General features: G+C 35.2%; 2 protein-coding genes across 3 annotated transcripts in view; both read left to right on the forward strand.

Moving 5' to 3' along the window:
* The window catches only part of LRRC69 (leucine rich repeat containing 69), a 127,790-nt gene extending 120,739 nt beyond the window's left edge, over window positions 1-7,051 (forward strand). Inside the window, exon 9 of the mRNA XM_037741856.1 lies at window positions 7,007-7,051. The gene's annotated coding sequence lies outside the window, so the exon portion shown is untranslated. The remainder of the gene's footprint in view (window positions 1-7,006) is intronic.
* Window positions 1-13,735, forward strand: part of SLC26A7 (solute carrier family 26 member 7) — a 174,972-nt gene that overhangs the window by 23,531 nt on the left and 137,706 nt on the right. The window contains exons 1-2 of one of the 2 annotated variants that reach the window (XM_017538068.2): window positions 6,666-6,787; window positions 7,007-7,232. In XM_017538068.2, the coding sequence (XP_017393557.1) occupies window positions 7,040-7,232 (193 nt within the window). In that variant the 5' untranslated portion in view covers window positions 6,666-6,787; window positions 7,007-7,039. Of the gene's footprint in view, window positions 1-6,665; window positions 6,788-7,006; window positions 7,233-13,735 lie in introns of those variants that run through there. The other variant, XM_017538069.2, reaches the window with a different exon arrangement.

Raw genomic sequence — 13,735 nt, forward strand, 5'->3', positions numbered from 1 at the left:
GACACTTTGATCGGGAACTTCTCAGCCTCCAAAACCATGAGTGATAAATTATTATTTAAGCCACCCAGTCTATAGTATTTTGTTATAACCACCTCAGCTGACTAGTACAGATAACAATGTTTAGAGGAATAGCTAATAGGTTAAGTGAAAAGCATAATTATCAGCATTGATAATAACAATCAGATTTAAAAATTTTTGATACAATGAATTAATTGGCTAGATTCAAAATATCAGACAAGGTTTAATAGAAAATGTTATGCTTAAATTTTTATGAAAATCTTCTACATAAAAAAGTATAGAGAATTTATCACTTAAACAGCGGTGGATATGGAAAAAGTTAAAATTTAATTATGCGGCACTGTTTATGCTTTTAAAGTCAGAACACAGCTAAAAATTGTGTTAAATTTTGGTATCATATTCTAAAATGAAAATTGGCAAGCTGTGGCAGGTCATGGGGAAGGTGATAATGTTGGACAGTTTAAAAGCCATATTATGTAATGGATAGCTTCCATCTCTAGCCGATTTTGAGTATTTGGGACTAGATTTAAACTCCTGCTTGAAACAAATAAAAATAACCTGATACAATATATAAAACAATGGTGTCATTTTGGACATCAGACAGTGGAGGACAGTAATCTTGGAAAGATGGAAAATAAACAAAATAAGCATTAAGACTGTTCATCTTCTTTTAGAAAAGTTTGCAGCCATGGTGCAGAAGAGTGGGGGTGGAGGAGAACTCAGGAGGAGGCTGGCAGTCTTCATAGGTTGAAGAGAAGGAGCTGAGTCTGGAGATTCCAGAGCAGCTAGATTTCACATGGCAGAGTACCAGAAAGAGGAGAGACACACCGATAGAGAACCTCAGAGATCTGCACATGCAGAATGTTCAACTAAGTAACAACGTGTACATGAATGGGAGGAATCTGTGGACACTGGGGAATGATTAAATGTGTAACCTTTGGAACTCACATAGTTTCCATGTTTTCATCACAGTTCATGTTTTCATTAGCCAGAGTAAAAAAATCTCACAATCTACATGCAAAGAAGTAGCAAGATGGTAGATTTAAACCCAACCACATAAATAGTTAAGTGTAAATTGTATAAATAAGACACAGATTGTCACATTGGACTAAAAAAGCAAGATCCAACTATATACAACTTAAAAGAAACCTGCTTTCAATATAAAGACATAAATACAAGTAAAAAGATGAAAAATATATCATATTATGAATAACTGAAAGAACTTAGTACATGCAGTTGCAAAATGAGAATACAAAAGAGTGGCAGAATGATAATCTTCCAATATACACATATTTCCTTTAGCACAGAGGTTAATGTTTCTAGAAATAGGATTGCTAAAGCAAGTTACAAACACAATGTAGTTCTTAGGGAAATTAATTTCCTGCATGTCTATTGGGTAAATCTCTTTTTAAGCATCTTCAAATCTTCATAAGCCATGACGTGGCCATAGTTTATTTTACTTATTGTTTATCAGTTGTTAGTCAGAAATGAGAAAAGCCTTTTATTAATCCTCAATTAATTAATTAATTAATTTTTACTGCTTTCTCTTTTGCTTTACCTTTTCTTCCCCCCTTTCTCCTCTTTCTTCTTCTTTTCCTTTTTTCTTATTTCTCCTCTTCCTTTTCCTTTTTCTCCTTCTCCCTCTTTTATTTTTTTAATATTTGAATATATAAGTGATTCTTTCCCTAGGCATTTTTTTAATTGCTGGTTTTGTGTGTGTGTGTTTGTTTTTGAGAGAGGATTTTGCTCTGCTTCCCAGGCTGAAATGCAGTGGGCATGATTACAGCTCACTGCAGCCTTGACCTCCTGAGCTCAAGTGATCCTCCTGCCTCAGACTCCCAAGCAGCTGGGACTACAGGCATGAGCTACCACACCTAACTTAATTAATTCATTAATTAATTAAGTTATTTAAGTTATTTCTTTATTTTTAGAGATAAGATCTTACTACCTTGCCTAGACTGAGCTCAAATTCCTGTGCTTATGTTATCCTCCCACCCCTGCCTCCTGAAGTGCTAGGATTACAGGTGTGAGCCACTACACCTGGTCCCTAGGCATTTTGTGACTTCACTAGATTTATGTCACTTTGGCCCCTGTTATGTATCAAAATAGATCACAGAATGTGAAATAATAGCAGAAAGAAACAAATACACCAAAGAAACATGTTGGAAAGTTCTGTTTAACCCAAAGAAAGCAAGGTAAGACACGTTGGCAAACATTGTTAAGAACGTACAAGTTTGCTCACTCTACTCTACTGGTTGGCCTATCATGAGAAAAACATTAACTGTACTGTTCAGGACTGTAATGAGCTTATATATGTGCATACATATTTGAATGTAAGAGCATTTTTGAAATAAATAGCACCATAAACTATCAGAACTCTTTAGAGAGTTATACTAAATTAATTAGGCCTGAAACTGAAGAACTAATTATGTGTTATGTGTCATTGGGATTAGGCTCTTAAGTAGCAGATTTTGCCTCAATAATTGGGAAAACATGTTTTAACAATCACAATGTTAGAAAATTGGAATAGGTTATTTTTCTAAGCCTGTTAATTTTAGTAATTAGAAAAATTAAAGCAGAGGTTGGATTCAGGGATGTGCCTACATGATACTTTGGGTAAATTAGAAAAAAGTACTCTGTTGGGTAGACTTAATACAAATTACCCACTTCATGTGGGTGTATCCCCATGCCAACTATGTGGCTTGATGAGCAGAGTATAGCCTTCCTTAGTATCAGACTTCACTTTACACTCAGATGAGAACTTCCAGGGTCCTCCTCTTAGAAATGCTGTATATCAACTTCCTGAGTTAGGTATGAGTTTGGGGTTGATAATTTCCAATGTCTGATCTATATTTTTCATTGGAGCCTGGATATAAATCAGTACCGTAGGTGTCCCAGTCTCTACAGATACCACATTCAAAGAAGCCTCATGTCAAAATCAAAAGTATTAAAAAGTATTGTGAAAAGAATTTCACTCTTTACCTATGTCTCTCAGAAACCATTAAACATGATTCAATTTATAACCTGCACAACATTTCTCAAAAGTGTCTTTCTTCACTTAAGCCTGGCCAAATTCCCTCACACTTCATAATTGCCCAAGAGACCCTCGCATGCCAACCCTCTGAAAATTCTCTCTGAAGCCCCAACCCATGAGGGCTTCTATCTGCCCTTTGTCTCCTCTGTTTCTTCTGCATTTCCCATCTGGTTTTTCTTCTCTCCATACTCCAGATTTTATAACATTAGAAAAAAGAAATGTGTTGATAAAAGAACTTTCGTTAGATTGTAAGAGAACTGGGAGAAGTTGAGCAAACAAAGATAAAATTTCATCTTATTTTTCTCCTAGAACATCTGTTTTCATTTTCTCTCCACCTGGTTATCTGATTCTTTAACAGTACAACCTGGAAACCAGGATGAGATAGACTAAATGATTTTCGGGTACTTTTGGGAGTAGGAACATTTGTATTTTAGTACTTACTGAGTGAATCCAATGTCTGCAGCTCCTTCTAGTAGATTCTAAAAAAGAAGCAAAGCAAATTATGTGAATAATCCTTACTCAAAAGGAATGTACAATCTCATGAGTCAGACTGGATAAAAATCACATGAAATAGATTTAAAGGAAGAAAACCAATAAACAGTGAAAATGACTGCAGCTCTATACCCACAAATAAACCGAGAGTTACCTGAATGTTTATTATATAGCATGAACAAAACTGGAGAAACCAGGGAAAGTTTCACAGAAGAGGTAAATATTGAATAAATGTGCAGAAGATGTAAAAAACCATCTCACTGGGGAAATTAGTATAGAAATAGACTAGTGTGCCTGTAATCCCAGCTACTTGGGAATCTGAAGCAGAAGAATCACTTGAACCCCGGAGGTGGAGGTTGCAGTGAGCCGACATTGTGCCACTGTACTCCAGTGCAGCCTGGGCGATAAGAGCGAGACTACATCTCAAAAAAAAAAAAAAAAAAAAAAAAAAAAAAAAAAAAAAAAAAAAAAAAAAAGAAGAAAGAGTAAAAATAATGGGCAGGAGATCATGAGCATACTTACCTGCTGCAAGAGAGTCTTGGCAGGACAAAATGCTTTTTTTTTCCTCAAAGGGCATGCAACTCTCCATCTTCTGAGCTCCTGTATGATTTATTAGGTGACTTGACTGTTATTTATCACACTCTGCCTTGAGTTAGTTATTGATTTTCTTCATAAAATAGTAACTCCTAGAATATAAAGATGCTATCTACTGCTTTCCCTTCCCTCTTCTGTGGCACTTAATCAAATTAACATTGCTCAATAAAAACTTGCTGAATTACAGTTAATGAGAAGCTAGTGGGTAGAAGGTGGGTAGGGGAACAGAGGACTGCATTTCTTCTGCTAATGAGTTTGAGTTTGATATTGGAGATAACTGAAATTCAAACGTATCAGTGATGTAATCAAAATGAGATTTTACAAAGAATCTTCCTGTTAATCCATGTGTGAAGTGGAAGATAGATAACAAGTTCATCTTTTTATTTGGATAGGTATTCTCCCAGATGATTAGAAAGAGATATTCCATATAGACGGTACATAGTATTGAACAGTAAGCTACTTTTAGTCATTGAAACTTTTGAATGAATATACTTATCCTTCTTGAATTTTACAGGCTTTTCAAGTTACCCTGAGAATCTTATGTGTGTGAATAAATTTCTTCATAATGTTTTTTCTTTCTTTCTGGCATTGCTGATTATAAATAGGAGTGATCTATGATCTGGAGTGAGATTTTTGGCATTTTTTAAAAATATGTGTGTACATGGAATTTGAAAAAAAAAATCTGGAATTGGAATTCTAGATTTAAGCTTCAAAAATATTTTTAGGAAAGGTTTATTCTAATGTTAAGAAATTTTTCAATTGAGAGACTTCAGAACTATTTTATTAAACTAATTTCTACCCTTTCCTGATCTTAAAATGTTTTAGAACAATTGCCTGTGCTATATGATTTAGGTACTTCTGTACACCTTCAATTCATAAAATCCTGTTCATGTGAATTTTTTGTTACTGGAATTTAACACAAATCTGAAAATGATTGAAATTACACAAATAATAGATGTCAATTGGTTATTTCGGTTAAGCTTTCAATTATTTTTCTCATTTTATTAACATATATTTGAATTTAAGACCTAGATAGGATTAAAAAAATCTCTGGTGTTTATTTTTATTATAAAGGTAATACATAATCAATGTATGTATAGCTTCTGAATTTGAGTATATACTAAATGGAGTATATTAAACAAAAGTAAAGATTGTTTTTTGTGAAGGAAAAGCAATATAGTGTTTCAAGAGTGAATTTACAATTATTTGGTGAGTCCATCTCTCATGCCAAGAGGATGGGATTAAAATGCTATAACTTAGTCTCTAAATGGGGCTTTCTCTACAGGCCCCAAACCTGAACTACTGAATAGTTTAGAAATTTAATATAATGTAAACAGTTGTACAAACAAAGCAGTTTCTATTTTGTAAGTACAACCAAAGTCCACCCACCCCCTCACGTCTCTTCATTCGATTTTAAAAGAAAGGTTTTTTTTTTTTTTTTTTTTTTTTAGAGGGAGTCTTGCTGTGTAGCTCAGGCTGGAGTGAAGTGGCCTGATCTTGGCTCATAGATACAAAGCCAGAGATGTCATCTTTAGAAGATGGAGAGTAACTCTTCACTTTAATTTAAGAACAATAGGAAAAAGTACAGCAGGGGACCTTAGAAGTAGCCAAGGGATCCAAGTACTTTGTTATATAAAGGTTTCCAGAAATCAGATTTCTATTCTCCAAATGGATGGGCATTAAAAAGGGCTCAGCAAACTATATACATAGTATTCTTTTCCTTGGCTCCACAATTTTAGTTAGTATATTGGCTTTTTGGTTTAATTCCAATGGCACAGTTCATAGATTTAAGTCTTTTATTTTTTTCTTTTGGAGGCTAAGTGAAATGATCATAAAAAAAATTGTTGACAGTGTGTTCTATTATAAATGTAGCACCACTTCTTAAAAAGAGAACACCTACCCCCAAAAGTTATGCAAAAAGAAGGCAGCACCATAAAAAAAGCTAAGGACACTTCAAACAATAGTTTGAAACATATGCCATTCCTCAATAAGTTTTGGTTACAATAGCATGAATTATAGGACTGAGAGAAACCATTGGAGAAAACTGAATGAACAGTTTCAGAGACAGAGAAAATCTCCCGTCACAAATATTTGTTCATTGCTATACTTATTTTCTTAGCCCATGAGATGAAATTTCAGTTTGTTTATGAGAACTAGTTACTCCTTTCCCAGACTGGGCAGTAGCTATTTTAATGTTTCTGTATGAATGAAAACCTCATCTGCCTGGGAGTAAAAATAAGAACATTTAACAATGCCCTGTTATGTTTCTGAATTTTGTAGAACTGCCAGTCATCTGATAATGTTGAATATATATAGCTCCCAAAGAAATAGGGCTGGATTCTCTGAATATGCTTTGCACAACAGATCCCTCTGACAGTTTTATGATTTTGCATAGCTTGTAGGGAGAGACTGGACTAGCTGGCTGTTTCCTGGTTTCATTAGCATAGCCCAGCCCACTTCCAGCACACGCCCAGAACTACCTCATTAACCATTGGGATTGCAGCCAAAAACATAAGACTACAGTGAATATAAGGGGAATTACTGGCGAGAGAGCTGTAGACCAACTTAACACTGAACCCATTACTTTTCCAAGACCAGAAAAAATATTACATGAACAGGAACTACTTCTCCTTCAGATAAGAGTTCAAGGTTTTAATCTATAGTTTTAAAATCTAGAATAATTAGTTGCATCATAAAAAGACATACAGCCCAGCTGCATATATTGAAGTGCTTCTGTTAATCTCTCTCTGCCTCTCTCTCTCTTTTATTTACTTATTTTCTGGGTAATTTTGACATTGTAAACCACAGACGAATTGGAGCTTGGCATTGAAAGGAGGTGTTCTGCAATGATTTTTTTTTCTTGTTTAGAGAAGTTTACTTCTTCAAGAGGAAATCTGAAAAATGACAGGAGCAAAGAAGAAAAAGAAAAGCATGCTTTGGAGCAAGATGCATACCCCCCAGTGTGAAGATATTATACAGTGGTGTAGAAGGCGACTACCCATTTTGGATTGGGCACCGTATTACAATCTGAAAGAAAATTTGCTTCCAGACACTGTGTCTGGGATAATGTTGGCAGTTCAACAGGTGACCCAAGGTAATGTATTGCCTTTGATTTTCCTCTGTTTTGCAGAGTAGATGTCACTTTGCTTTCTTGGAAGAATATTGTGACCTGAAATAAACAATTTAGATAAAGAAATGGATATTAGCTTTGGGAAATAAGCATATTGGATATCTTTGGACAAGAGTTTTTCTAATTGTCTTTTTTTCTCTATATTTTGATAGCTATTAAGCATTGAATGAACTTCTGAATGACATTATGTTTTTGCAGTGTTCAAATCCATACTTTTTTTAGAGTGAAAGATCAGTAATTGTGGGAGAGTGAGTTTTTATAACATGATCTTGCTAATATAGTTTCCTACTTTCACTGAATCAAGCTATAAAATACTCCTGGCTTGGAACCTAATCGTTTTGGAACCTAATTAGCTGCACACAATTACCTGTTGTAGCCTTGAGAGTTGCTATAAACAAGGAACAAAGCTTTCTGTACATAAAGGAGGCTCTTTGCCAAGACCAGTATTTGCAAAGAGAATCCTGTGTGTCCTTAGAGCTTATGTTTTACTGTGTGTGCTGATTTGCTTCTGAAGCACATTACCTATTAGATCTATTTCTTAATAAGAAATTTAAACTGGTGAGAAGTCTGATTTTAACTTTCCCCAAACAGACTAAGTGATATTCTGAATTTAGATAGGTGTTTTTATAGGCAAAAGCTACTGACCTAGCGTGCATGTGTTTGTATGTGTTTGCCTTAAAGATATATCCATTGCAGGTCTTGGCTAATTCAAATAAATTTCTATCTGTAGCAAGGAAAGGAACTAATTTCTGAACCTTAAGAATTTAGAACGGTTTCCTTGGCAAAGACACTGTAGGTTTATATTTCCTCGCAGTTTCACTACCTCCTTGGCTTTAACTATTATTCACACTGTTCAATTATAACAACTCTTTCGATTAAATTATTCTGTAGCTGGAACAAACTGGTTTGTGAATTTGTGTTTTTAGTATGATTAGGAACATCTGCACTAGTGGCTTTACTTTAAGATTCATAATACTGTCATACTTTATGGGATTCCATTTCACTGAATAGTCTTATGTTACATTTTTAATGACCATTTTGCCAATAGCAAAGCATAGTAATCTTTCAGAAAAATGCAAAGTAAATAATAGGTTTGGGTATTTTTGGCCTTTTTTAAAATTCAGCTTTACATTCAAAATGAAACACCACCAATGTATTTTCAAAACTTAGGTGATGAACTGTTTTTTTTAAGCAGATAATTTCAGCATGTTATAGATTTATTTTGCTTTACTTTAATGTAAAATGAAAGAGAATTGTGTTTTAAATAATAATTCCATTTTTTAAACCTTTGGAAAGTATCAAGTTAATAAGAAAATTTGAGGATAAAGTTATCTATGGTATATGATTAGCGATATTATTTATGCATAAGTTTTAGTAGTTAATTATATGGCTTTTATTTGGATATAGATTTTGAGGGATTTTGTTTTATGAGTCATGTATTTCACTGGTTATAAAGGGACACATTGGCCAGTCCCAAGACTGATGGGAAACACAAAACACACCCAGCCCTTGTGTCTTGAGGAGTTATGAATCTGGCTGCTGGGTCTCTTGGAAGGGTACCAGTGAATAGATAAGACTACAAAAACTTAAAGGTTTTTGTTTGTGAATGATAAGTCTAATTTTTAAAAAATGTCTATTCTTTTAAAAACAATTTTCTCAAACTTTTTCATGCTCATCTACTATGTATAGAGAGTTAAAAAGTGAAATGCCATAAGCTACCATGTGTTTTAAGAGGCACTTCCCTAACCCCCTTACATACAAGATCTCCCCCATCCTAACAGAATCCTGAGAGACAGCAGTCTCCTCTCCATCTTTCACAAGAGAAAATGGAGGCTTTGAAGAGTTAGAAATTTTCCCTGGACCTCATACCTGATAAGTAGTGGAGCCAGGACTTGATTCCAAAGCCAACACTCCTTTTATTTTTTATTTTTTATTTTTTATTTTTTTTTTAAATGGGGTTTCACCATGTTGGTCAGGCTGGTCTTGAACTCCCTACCTCAGGTGATCCGCCCACCTTCGCCTCCAAAGTGCTTGGATTACAGGCGTGAGCCACCACGCCTGGCCAACTCTCTTAACATTTTCACTTTATACTCTACACTGCCAGAATAACCAGACTTTTCATAACACCAATGTTATTGGTAATAGAAGACATTTCTTTGGAAAGGCGTGACTATTCTTCCCTTTAAATTACTTTTGCATTCAGGTTTCATCCCTGCAGTTTTTAGATTCAAAGGCAAAGTGACAAGTAAAATAACTAGAGAGGGATACAAAGTAAGGAAGGCGTTTAGATATCATTACCTCTTATTTGTATGAATACAATGTTGGCAGTTATTATCAACTAATTTTCTAAGGAAAATTAGAAAAGAGAAGGATAATTTTTGTTCTTGCATCATAACACAAACAATAGGATCAAGTACCTTTTTTAACTTGAAGCAGCTTTTCAGTTACTCAGCAGTTGAGTTATATAAAATTGTCCAATTTAATGTGTTTTTTTGACCTACAAAGATAGATTGTTTATATGTTTCAATCTAGTAGCTGTTTTTCATTCTTCTTTCTCAAGAACTCCATTTAAATTAAGAAGGATAATGGAAATTCATTTGTGTTTTCTATATGTCAAATATCAAGCAACTGTTTTAAATTTATTTTAATAAAGTAAATCTTTATTAAAGGTTTTCTAATTGTTAAATATAGATGCTTTTCTATTATCAGTAGCCTTTTCTGTGTTGACTACAGTCTTTCTAAAATCCTTCATTCTCTTGGTTTTTAGACACCACTCTTGTTTTTCTCCTGCTACCTGTATGTCCTTCCCTTCTTAGATTCTCTGCAGTTTGGTTTTTTTTTTTTTTTTTTTTTTTTTTTTGCCTCCCACTAAACAATGGTGTCCTGGAGACTCAAACCCTGGCCTTTTTTAAAAGTATAAACGATCATAATCATCCTCTTCATGCTAATGAAACTTTCTTCTCGACTTGAGATCTACATGTTTCTTTATTAATTTTTTAAAAACCAGCCAGATTATCATTAAAATGTGATGTGTGCACACTGCAAGACTACCTTTTCCAGCTTTCTTTGAGGTTAGGTGTTGCCCTGTGATTATATTTTGGCCAAGGGAAAATAAGCAGAAGTATACTAGTCCATAAAAGTCATGTGTGATCCTCATGTCCCCTATATGTTGGCAGGTAGTAATGCCCAGGGAAAATTTGGAAGCTATGTATTGAAGGTAGCATTGACTCTATCAGCCTTGTTCCCTGAGTGACCTTGGAGATCCACATATTTATCTTTGCTAACCTAGGATGTTCTAAATGTACTTCAAATGCAGTGTCTTCTAAAACAAACTGAATAAAACCTCCATGTTAACCAGAATTATAATAATTAATAACAACAGTAATTTTTAGACACAGATGCAAGCACTATTGTAAGAACACTTGACATATACAAAACTGAAGCTGGGAGAGGACAAAAACTTGCCTAAAGTCACACAGCCAATGAGTGGAAGAGGCAGGATTTGAACTCAGGTAATCTGGCTCCTGAGACTATGCCCTCACCTTTATACTAGACGACCTCTCTTAGAAAGTCCTGCACATCATTCTCAACTCTTTCCTCTCTTTTGGCACCCTGCCCATTAGCATACGATCAGCTGCCAGGTTCTTTTGTTTCTATCCCCCATCTTTTTAACCAAGTAGTCTTGTTTCATGGGCCCTGCAGCTGCTCTAATTCTCTGTCTGAACTATTGATATCATTATCATCTTGTGAGTCTTCATTCCTTACTCTGTCTCCGCCTGTAGGCCATATTCCATACTGCAGTCAGAATAATCATAAAAATCTGAATGTATTGATCCTGCTCAGAATTGTTTAAAGAACCTCTGTTTTCTTCAGAATAGAAATCCAATTCTTCATCATGTCCTATTAGATTATTAAATAAACTGGGCTTCTTGATACAAAGCTCTACTCAAAGAGATCTATCCTCTGAGAATTGCTCCCATCTCCTGGGAAGATGTTTTATTCTCTCCTACTCCCTTTGTACTTTTTACATATCTCTTTGATAGGTCTTAACACATTGTATTATAATATCTTGCTACAACCCTTTCCACCCTAGTCTGTAAGCTCTAGAAACAAGACAATGTCTTAATCTGTATATTATTTCCAGCTTGTGTATTGCCTGGGACATAAATGTTTGTTGGAAGAATTAAAACATTCTAGAAGCCACCAATTGTTCCATTGTAGCATGTGATCACTCTAGAGAGGAAACTGAATTTAAATTAATTCTTGTGTTTTATTATACAAATAAATGTAATAAAGATACTGATAGTAAAAACATACATTAAAATAAACGTAATTTATTTTTTCCAATTTCTCATACTTTCTTGAAGTTTACCTCCTGACAAATCTAGTAAAAGATATGTTTCCTTTGTCCCAATGTTAATTTTTTTCTTCAACCAAGAGTAACAGATATGAGTAGTTTATATAAAAGTCCAGATGCCTAGCTTCTCCTGAAAAGTCTAGAGAGACATGGCCATACAGGGCCTACATTCCCATGCAGCAAAATCTGCAGGCCCTTAAGAGAGGCTACTCACTTTTGCCACAGCCCCCACCTCTCACAAGTTCACTGCCACACTTACTGCTGGTGTGCCCATTATCTACCTATGAATGCCTAAATTTGTTTCCCCTGCCAAGACACTTTCTAACATATTTTGTTTAAATGCCTCAAATTTGCCTTTGAATAAAACTTTTATAGGGAGATGACATAAGATTAGCTTCTTCACCTAGAACCGGAGAACCTTCAGGTGAACCTTCATGAGTTCCACCTGGACTCATAAGTTCTAATATACTTTATTTCTTTATAAAAGTATGCATTGTCTGTTACTGATTTTTACAATGCGTTCTGGGAAGGAGTCCAGCAGCTTGACCAGACTGCCAAAGGGGTGATTACCCCTTTCTAGAGTAAATAGATATAATACATAGATGTATATAATTACATGTATATGTGTTAATTTCAAGAAAGAAAGATAAAGGAAACTTCAGGTCCTTCTTTTACTCAGTTCAAATATTTCCTAGAAACCACTTGTATTTTTAAAAATATTTTTAAAATTCTGCACTTCTCATTAGTAATATCAGGTTAAGAGCCTTTGTATTTAGTATCTGCCATGACGTTCTTTAACTGATATCTTGAAGACCTTCACTGTCAAATATATTTTGTAGATAAGCAAACATTTGTAGAGAATGTCATTGATTTAAAACATGTCACCAACATGGGTGACAAGCTAAGCAGTGTTAGACTCTTGTTTCTGAAGCATTTAATGTGCATTGCAGCCGGAATGACCACTTGGGGAAAAGAGTTTCTGTTTCCAACATGAAAACTCAAGCATTGAGACAGGGTGGAGACCTGAAATGCATGACTTGCCATATAAAAACCGAATCCACTGGGGTGGAATATGAGAATGTTTGGCCTTGTACTCCAAGGGATCACCTAGAATTTTTCTTCCCAAACCATGCAAATTTTAAGCTGCCATAGGGTTGGCTGGATGTTCAAACCACAAGGTTTTAGGCTGGAGACAAAAGATGGATGTTCCTTACAATTATGCAGAATGTGTGGCATTACTGGCATCAAAACCTGTGTGTGAAAGCTGAGCTTCATTGCACTTCTGAGGGCAGCTTAGTGACATGCAGAACAATAAGTGGAAATTCCTGAAGCATACTGCATTGCAAAGATTAAAGGCTTGTCTGGGAATGTTTCCCTGTATGTTCTCAGCCTTAGGGATATGGAATCCTAGCATTAGCCACATATCTTGAACTCAATTCCCTTAATCACTGTATCTTCCTGCTAGTAACTATTCTCCAAGAACAATGGCATCTAAATATTCCTAAATGAGTCTAAAGTATATTTTCCTTACCCCCATGAAAATGTAGAGGAGCACAGAAATGACACATTCCTGTCTTTTCCTTCTCCACTTCCCCTCATCCCATGACCCATCCCCTCACTACAGGGCCAAGCTTCATTTGGTACTTTTGACTCCCTTTATATTTTTCTTTAATGAAAAACAATGATGGTGTAGGTATTAAAGGACCCTGTATTTATTTATGCAGTTAGCATAATGCTCCCTATGACATTTAGAGCTGTCCATATGGAAGCACCATGACCTAATTTTAGATCGTTGAAAACATGGCAAGGTTTGCAACAAAATACATTGGTAGTGAGTGTCAGGATGAGGTATGTGGTCTATCTTCTGTTTTTATCTGCTATGACTCATCCCTGCTGCTTTTAGGAACTGTATCTCAGATTAGTTTGGGGAAACAACCCGTCTTCCATATCTAGTACAAGTGATTTAGGTGAGCATCTAGTCCTGGAACAGTGGATGGTGTCCAGGCTGATCAGGGGACCGAATACCCCTAGACCAGGATTCTTAAACTGGAGGCCTATTGGAACCACCTTGGGGCTTAAAAGAACGCTAATGCTAGGGTTCCATCTCTAA

The sequence above is a fragment of the Cebus imitator genome, unplaced genomic scaffold (genome assembly GCF_001604975.1).
Source record: "Cebus imitator isolate Cc_AM_T3 unplaced genomic scaffold, Cebus_imitator-1.0 Scaffold109, whole genome shotgun sequence".
Classification (NCBI taxonomy): Eukaryota; Metazoa; Chordata; class Mammalia; order Primates; family Cebidae; genus Cebus; species Cebus imitator.